Source organism: Anneissia japonica, unplaced genomic scaffold, assembly GCF_011630105.1.
Source record: "Anneissia japonica isolate Jap-2015-1 unplaced genomic scaffold, ASM1163010v1 scaffold287778_len1315358_cov176, whole genome shotgun sequence".
Classification (NCBI taxonomy): domain Eukaryota; kingdom Metazoa; phylum Echinodermata; class Crinoidea; order Comatulida; family Comatulidae; genus Anneissia; species Anneissia japonica.
The window spans coordinates 1,162,610-1,170,869 of NW_022702824.1; the positions used below are offsets into that span (position 1 = coordinate 1,162,610).

The window sequence follows — 8,260 nt, forward strand, 5'->3', positions numbered from 1 at the left end:
GAGTCTCTCCTCCATGACCTCTTTATAAATCATATAAATCAACTGTATACCGTGCCAGCTTTTGCAATATTTCCTCTATTCGATTTTACTATATACAATTATGTATATATAATAGTAGGAATGATGTTTGTAAATCCATGTAACATAGTCAGAAAAAGGAAGTGTTCACTAACAGAAATGATTACATAATCACTTTGAGACATTCTCCGATTGGAAATATCAACGTTAACTTAACTAATATAAATTTCACAAACCTGGTTCATTGAGATTTTGTAATGAGTCGTTCCGCTAAGCCAGCCCCTTGGGCATTGCTACTAAGATCGCTGAAAAAGACGACAGCGCAAACGTACGTTAACGCCTGCGTTTGTGGGACATGTGTGCTGTGAGACAAGTGCGTATGTTTATTCAAAGGAATACAAATTTAAATAAAACGGTTTTAGTTAGTCATTTATTATAATATTGAATCAATACGGTTTTGGATTGAATTAGTAAACTAAAGGGTGTGGTGCTTAACAGGTGTCTAGAATTTATGGAATTGATGGTTTTGGTTCCAATTAGACGAGCAGTGACTTGCAAGCTGTTCGATTCTCGCACTACGAACATACAGAAAAAAAAAACACTCTCGAATGAAACATTAAAATGTAGGTCATTTTCTGTAAGGCTATTATTTCAATGTCTAACAGCTGTTTTGGGTGTGGTTCCTTTGCTAACCGACTGGATCAAAACGTGTGGAAATTGTTCAATTATTGTGATTCAGTATACGGCCACCTTGAAGTAGTTCCATGCGTAATAAAATCGAAATTAAAAAAAAAAAATAATATTAACACTTACCAAAAGATAATTAATAATAATAATAACAAATAATACTATAAATCCTTTTTATAACATTTGATAGGCCACAATTCTCGTCAGATGCTCAAAAAAAAAAAAAAGCCTCAGACTATATTTTGTTATAATAACAAAATGATAAGTACAATATGTCTGCGATAAAAATAAAGACATAAATCCCAAAAGACTTTTCCGGATTGTCAATCCAACTTAACAACTGACCAATCAAAAGAGGCCAGGAATACGTGTCTAAACAAACGCAAATGCGATCCCAAAAACGCAAGTGTTTGCGTATGATTCAACACACTGTCGATTCGTGTTACCTTAGCAACAATGTCTAGGGGGCGGGGCTTAGCGAAAAGGGCCATTCAAAGTGATTAAACAATATTAGTGCTAATATAGGGCGAATAATAAAAAATAGATAGATCGATAGATAGATAGATAGATAGATAGATAGATAGATAGATAGATAGATAGATAGATAGATAGATAGATAGATAGATAGATAGATAAAATAGAGGGCTGATATAGACAAAGATTGTTATAAGCCCTATCCTCAAGAGAGGTCTTGAAATTGATTTTAATTTAAAATCATGTCTATACAAATTTGTATTTTTCTTGGACAAATTAATCTGAAACTGAAATTTCCTGACAATTATGAAAAAAGAAATTACATAAATGTATTCTATAGCCTATAGATATGAATCAAATGACCGGAAAATGCAATATAAATGTAAGTAGTTTTAATCTATTTTAACAAGGCCGCTATTAGCTTGATATTATTACTTTCATGTCGTTGGATCAAGCACATAATTATAGAAGACGGGTCCTGGGGGAGAATTCTATAATGTTGCAGTATCAGCACACGAAGGACTCAGCAGGCGAGGGGTCGAACTCCCGACCTCAAGGTTTGACAATCTGAACAACTTTTGCACCAAACAATGGCGTATGAGTCTTGGCATGAAGGTGGTGGGGGGATGTGGTGATAAGGGGGGGGGGGCGGTTGTGAAGTTGTGGCTCGATTATTAAGTGAGGAGGGGCTATGTCGCAAAAATAAGTTGATACGCCGCTCTGACGACATACCGCTCCTATGCTAATGAAATCGCAAGAACACCTGGCTGCAAAATTGCAAACAGCATGGCTAATTCCTTTAGCAGCAGATTCCCTTCCATAATTCCATAATTGGCAACTTCCCATGGTTATTAGAGCATTATTTGTTGGAATACTTGCAGAAAACTGATCAATAAATAGGCGACGGAATGGAAAGCGAAGCACACAGTGAGAGATCAGTGAAACCCAGTGGTGGCGCTACGGGTGGGTGGGAGGTGGGTGATATAATAGTAAGACACTGCAAGCTGGACACGCTTCTTGTAGCGAATCCACAAGCTATAGACAATTGCAGCGTATAGACCCTACTTCCCCCACCCCTACTAACATTTTGTTCGGGCCCCTCACTCCCCCAGGTTTCAGACGCCAGACCCGCCACTGTCGAAGCCCCGACCTGTTAGAAAAACCGGGGAAGGGGGAGGGGTTTTGAAGCTGTCCTAGCACCGCCTTCGTTATAGCTTATTCATTGAGGGTCACACCAATACTGCCCCACCATGACAAAGGGAAGCAACTGATGTTTGCATTGCTTTGAGTAATTAAGGAATATGGAGCATGTTGATTTTGTCCCCTGCTTCCTTTTCTGGTGGTTTTTAGTCTACTGTATTTTTAGTCTCTTATTTCCTTTATGTGTTGCTAATTACTTGTTAATTAGTGGGATTTGAACATACTCAAATATATCAATATGTTCCAAATTATTAGTTCTTTGATAGTGACAGGCTGAAAAAACTCGTTTTTGAAAAATGTCAATTACTAGCTTCCTTTTGTCATGGTGGGGCAGAATAGCACCCTTATTCCATATAAAAACAACTATAAATGGTCTAGGCTAAAGCACAAAATTCTGATATACGATAAGACCAGTATTACCAAAAGGAAGTAACATTTTAAAACATCTCGGCTAATATAAAAGTGTTGGCCGTTTATCTTTCCACCACGGTAAAGCCCGCTTTCCCTCCCGAAACAGTATTTAGGGGAAACGACCCTGGCTCTGAAGCGCTTACTCACAGTAAATGCTTTGTTTATAGACCTATGTTTAATTTTCTAATAAACAATCTACCATTGTTTTGCATTTCAGATAAATATAATAAATTATTTATTTTAAAGTAAGTTTTAATTGTGTTACCTTTCACTGCCAGCTGTAACATCAATATCGACAATACCGTGATCGAATTCATGGTGTTTGTTGCTTTTCTTTGCACCTACAAAACCTTCCAATTAATCTGATAGGAAAAATATGAAAATAAAGCGAATTACGAACTCTCTTTTAGAATGACACAGCAATATAAATACATCAGTGGCGGATCCAGGAATTCAAAATAAGGAGGCCGAGAGAGGGACAGTCACAGAAGGAGAGTTAAGACCACCTCAGCCCTACCATGGTTGGCGCTGAGGTAAGAAAATTTATGATTACGGTACATCTAGATGGCTGGAAATGGCACTTTCAGACCAACATTTGATTATAATTTCTGTTTTTTCCTTGGGGGCCCGGGCCGGCTCCCTCCTTGAATCCGCCACTGTACATCGAATATACTAAAGACATAGAAACCATTTAAACAGACATAAAACCATAAAAATCCCCTCCCCTCACCTATTTTATTCGCATTAGGTGGCACATGATTATAAAAATAAAGGCAGCAAATTAGTACAGTTAGTCTTGTGCTACATTGCTATTAAAATAATTAAAAGTTAATTATCTATGTTTAAACAATTTCTTTTCCTTCACAAGTGCTGGGAGACGTACGATAATATGTTACGTACGTTTGTAAAACTACATTCTTGTTATTTAATTTCCTTTAAAAAACACTCGTTGTAATTTTGTTAAAAATGTTTAAATTTAAGGCTTAGGCTTAAACCTACAGGAATCAGTTATTCTCACCTTCGTACAAAGCCAGGCTATATATGCGAATAAAAATCGTCTGCTCCGTATATTTGCTGGATTTTAGAGTACTCGAATAATTATACTGTCCTTGGTGGTTCCTTCAACATTGAGTGTTATATAAAAGCCTGCTAACTTTAGACACAACAGCGAGTGTATGAAGTTTCAGTAGGCAACTTGGTTAGCTGCTCTAGGATTGTTTGTTTTAGCTTATGCGCATCACAATGAATAAAGTTGTACTTTGTACACGATGTTTCCACTTAGCATCAGGTGATTCATCAAATTATTGGGTTTTATTAAAGGGACGGTATTAAAACTCAATGATCAAAATTACAACTGTCACGTTACTTACAATAATCGTGTCAATCAAATGTTCAGAAATCGTCACGTTTTAGGAAATTAAGTGACAGCACTGAATTATTTTATTGAGTAAACTTGACGTACTTCATAAGATATTTCCAGACATTTAAAAAAAAACATTTTTTAATTAAGCAACATTATTGTATATACATTCGCATTTATTAAATAGCGCCCTCAATTGAACTTTAACTTTCCATACTACTGACTCCGTCAAAACTACTTGCGTTATGATTCTTCACACGATTGGTAACCCACTGGATGCGTTCCTCCTACTTCAATATAAGAACTAATCAACAAAATTAAACTAAGTCGCTGACATTAAAGTAACTGACGTATTCTGACTTTACAGGAGGGTACAACATAAAGGTTCATTGTAGGAAAAGTGTCAAGACAAGATTTTAGTTGAACTTAATTAGACAAACGATACTGACTGTATGCCTTCTATACTGTATCACTTTTAAATGCAGGAAATGTAAGAACTCGTTGACGTACGTAATGACAATGTTCGTTTTTATTATTTTAAACAACGGTATAGATTACATTACGTCCTTCCATCTGCCACGTGTCGTCTTCGTCTCTATGCAAAGCAATGATTCAAATAATAAGAATAATATAGGAATATTTAAATGTTAATTGTCTGCTGGGTTTGGGAGGGCCCCCTCCCAAGTAAGAGATCTTTTTTTTTTTAAATAGGGACCTCTGGATGGCCGGAAATGGCACTCTACGATTGTGAAAGATCTGTTGGGCTTGGTGTAGGCCTATTTTAAAATGTATTTTGGTCCGACTGCACGACGAGCTAGGCCGGTAGGGGAGGGAGTGTGGTGCTTGACTTGTCCAATGGGGTGGGGACTTATTAAGGCCCCAGTCCCCCGCTGGCGCCGCCACTGCTCCTACCACTGGTCTTTAACTGTTAGGCCTACAGAATGAAGCCCCAGCGTCACCAGTTAGCGGTGCGTCGGAAGTGAATGGGATGGGTTGGGGGTTTGGACGTGGAAGATTTATATACTATGTCTTATTTACAAACTATGCCCCATTTCAGAGTGGCGGACCCAGGAATTTTCGTTAGTGGGAGCAACAAAAAAAAAAAGAAAAGTTCAGATGATTTAAATTAACCTCTACATTAGCACACCATGGGGAAGGAGTTGTTAACAACTTATTTTCTGAGGATTTAAAAGTTTTAATATTAAACCATGCAAACCTACTAGGCAAATTCACATTACAAAAGCATGCATGTTGGTACAATAAGGGTGTTAACTGATTATCTCCCACCCTCCGAATCATTTACACTCCCCACTCCACTCAATGCACAGCATGTCCAACTGAAGACATGTGATGTTTCATGTGATTAAACCTCCATGCCATTACTTCATGAGTCCTGGGACAAGACAGACAAAAGATTTTGACGAAAAAGTGTCATGTTTTGTAGTCACGCCGTGTGATTTAAACAAAATTCAAAATGACACATGTAATGGTTCATATACGTTCGTTTAAATTGAACCACGAACGCACTTCCCGTTGAGTCAATCAATTAGGGTGTGGTCGAATGTTTTGCATCGAACATTAGCTAATTTCAATCACTCATGCATTTATTAAAGAAATACAGTTTGCCTTTGAATATTATGGAGCTCTATCAGTATCGTCTGCACTGTGACTTTAGTTGGCGCCAAATGCCCAACTGCAATCATAAACTGATAGCAAGAAATTTAACATTGGATGATTAATTACCAAAATAGACTTTAAATAATTAAAATATTACGAAAACATGAAGGCCTGCTTGTAAGTGCTTTAATCTTTGAATCTAACAAAATTATAAACTGCTAGAGTGCTGCTGCTACTGCTACGGCTGCTGCTACCACCACTGCTCCGCTGTTGCTACTGGTACTCTACAGTACTACTACTACAGTACACTACCACTACCACTAACACTACCACTACTACCACTACTACTACTACTACTACTACTACTACTACTACTACTACTACTACTATTATTATTATTGTTATTACTACTAACTATTATTGTTATTATTATTAGAGCCCATTATTATTAATATTGCTACTATAAAATTATTCTCATATTATTAAGTATCATTATTATTTGTTAAATATTCCGGTAACTATTATTGATGGTAATAATGAAGTTGTGTGTAATGAATGCGATGATAAGAATAAGGATAAAGTTATGATAAATATCAATCATATACCGGTAATGATTGTAATGATAAAATGGATTAGTTGAAGGTTACAAATTATCACAGTTGCTGGTAAGTTCACATAACATGGTTATAACAAAAATTTAAATAGGCCTACGTAAAATACAGACACAACTCCTATAGTGCTTTGCCTATATACGAAGCTTTTATTATAGTCACAATTTAAACCTACCTTATGTTTCAAAAGTTTTGTTTTTCTACTGTCGGATATAGTTCTGTACGCTCATTAGCTTACAGTACAACCGCATTAAGAGAAAATGTTTCAATCAATACCGTAACTATAGACTTGAGGAATGTTCGAAATCCGTGAGGTGCTCGGAGATCGGAAGGGGTGGAGTAGAAACCCCTGACAGAATTGTGAAAACGCAGTGACGTCTGGCATGCTTAGTTAAGGCTCGACTTCTTCCTCCTTGCTTCTAATGCGCCTTTTAACGTGTTTCTCTCAATTGCATATCAACGTACTACACTTCCCTCTTAATTCTGAATTCCCAAATGTACTTTAGAAATCTAAAGTGATGATAATGAAATTCATAGACCTATATTTATGTAAATAATGGCTTATCTCAAATTTACATAAAAAAAAGGTAATTCGATTAAGCCTATTATAAATAGAAAAAAAAAATCATGGCCTTGTTTTCCTAAAGTGAACCTGAGTAAAAAAAAATACTCACATGTTAACAACTCATAACGAATGTTTCGCTGGCAAGTTTAGCGTAAACGGTTACGAATATCGACGACAGGATGAAATTTAAAAAGTGGTCACATGACAAGAAAAAGACGTTAAGTGAAGCAGACGACCTATGGATAAATTGTGCTAAAAACTCTAGCGGGATTCGATCATGTGACCACTCGTTGACAAAGCGAGTATCATACCTGTAGATCACAAAGACCAAGGTACTGTCACAGATTCTAGAATCCCGCCAGAGAGACATTTTTCTTCACACAACTGTAAGAAACTTTTTCATTGTTGGGGCTATGTCTGATAAGTTTATAACATCATCCTATCCTAAATTTAAGCACTGCTATTAGTTACCTATTGTTTATATTTCAGCACACAGCATACTATGATTTAAATACTTACCAGTGGTGGCGACAGGATTTGGCCGACTGGGGATTGGGGGGTGTGAAGGGGGAGATTTTCCCGACGAAAAAAGTGGGCGTGGTCGGGCGTCGCTCAAAATCTCTCGAAAGTGTTTCATGGGGGCGAAGCCCCCGAAAAATATGACAATTTAGGCTAACGTGTTCTAAAAGCTTATGATTTTTGGTACTGTAGAAAATACATAAGCCTATACATTTTTCCCCGACGAATTATGGTGTTTCTGGCACATCTCCCCCACCCCCGCTTGCGCCACCCCTGTGATTTACTTTATTACTATAATTTTCAGCTGCGACTACCCAGAGTTCTCCCTGGCTTTTCCACAGCCCTACATTGTGAGGATGTATGTATAGGCTATCAGCTGTGTGTGTTGACTGGCTGCCTGGATGGACAGAGATTTGACATTTGACATGTCAATGTTATTATTCCTCCATGGTTAAAATAGACCTATAGTTGAATAAACACGCTTGACTTAATAGACCAGCAATACCGTACTAAATTGCAAAATAACATCATTTTTGACCGGTAAACTTTGACTATAATATTCAGAAATATATAAAATATGTATAATAATTATAGACCTTTTTTTCGATCCTTGATGCATGTGTTCAGGTTATTAATTCCTTCGTTCATGATGATAATAACGATAATAATAGTAGGCCTAATAATAATAATAATAATAATAATTTATTTTTATTATTACAGGTATTATTATTATTAGGCCTATTATTATTATTATTATTATTATTATCATTATTATTATTATTATTATTATCATTATCG

General features: G+C 36.5%; 1 protein-coding gene across 1 annotated transcript in view; it reads right to left on the reverse strand.

Moving 5' to 3' along the window:
- Window positions 1–4,019, reverse strand: part of LOC117104053 (latent-transforming growth factor beta-binding protein 1-like) — a 20,291-nt gene extending 16,272 nt beyond the window's left edge. Inside the window, exons 1-2 of the mRNA XM_033244707.1 lie at window positions 3,809–4,019; window positions 3,056–3,152 (exon numbers count right to left, since the gene is read on the reverse strand). Of these exons, the coding sequence (XP_033100598.1) occupies window positions 3,056–3,107 (52 nt within the window). The 5' untranslated portion in view covers window positions 3,108–3,152; window positions 3,809–4,019. The remainder of the gene's footprint in view (window positions 1–3,055; window positions 3,153–3,808) is intronic.
- Window positions 4,020–8,260: the final 4,241 nt, after the last annotated feature.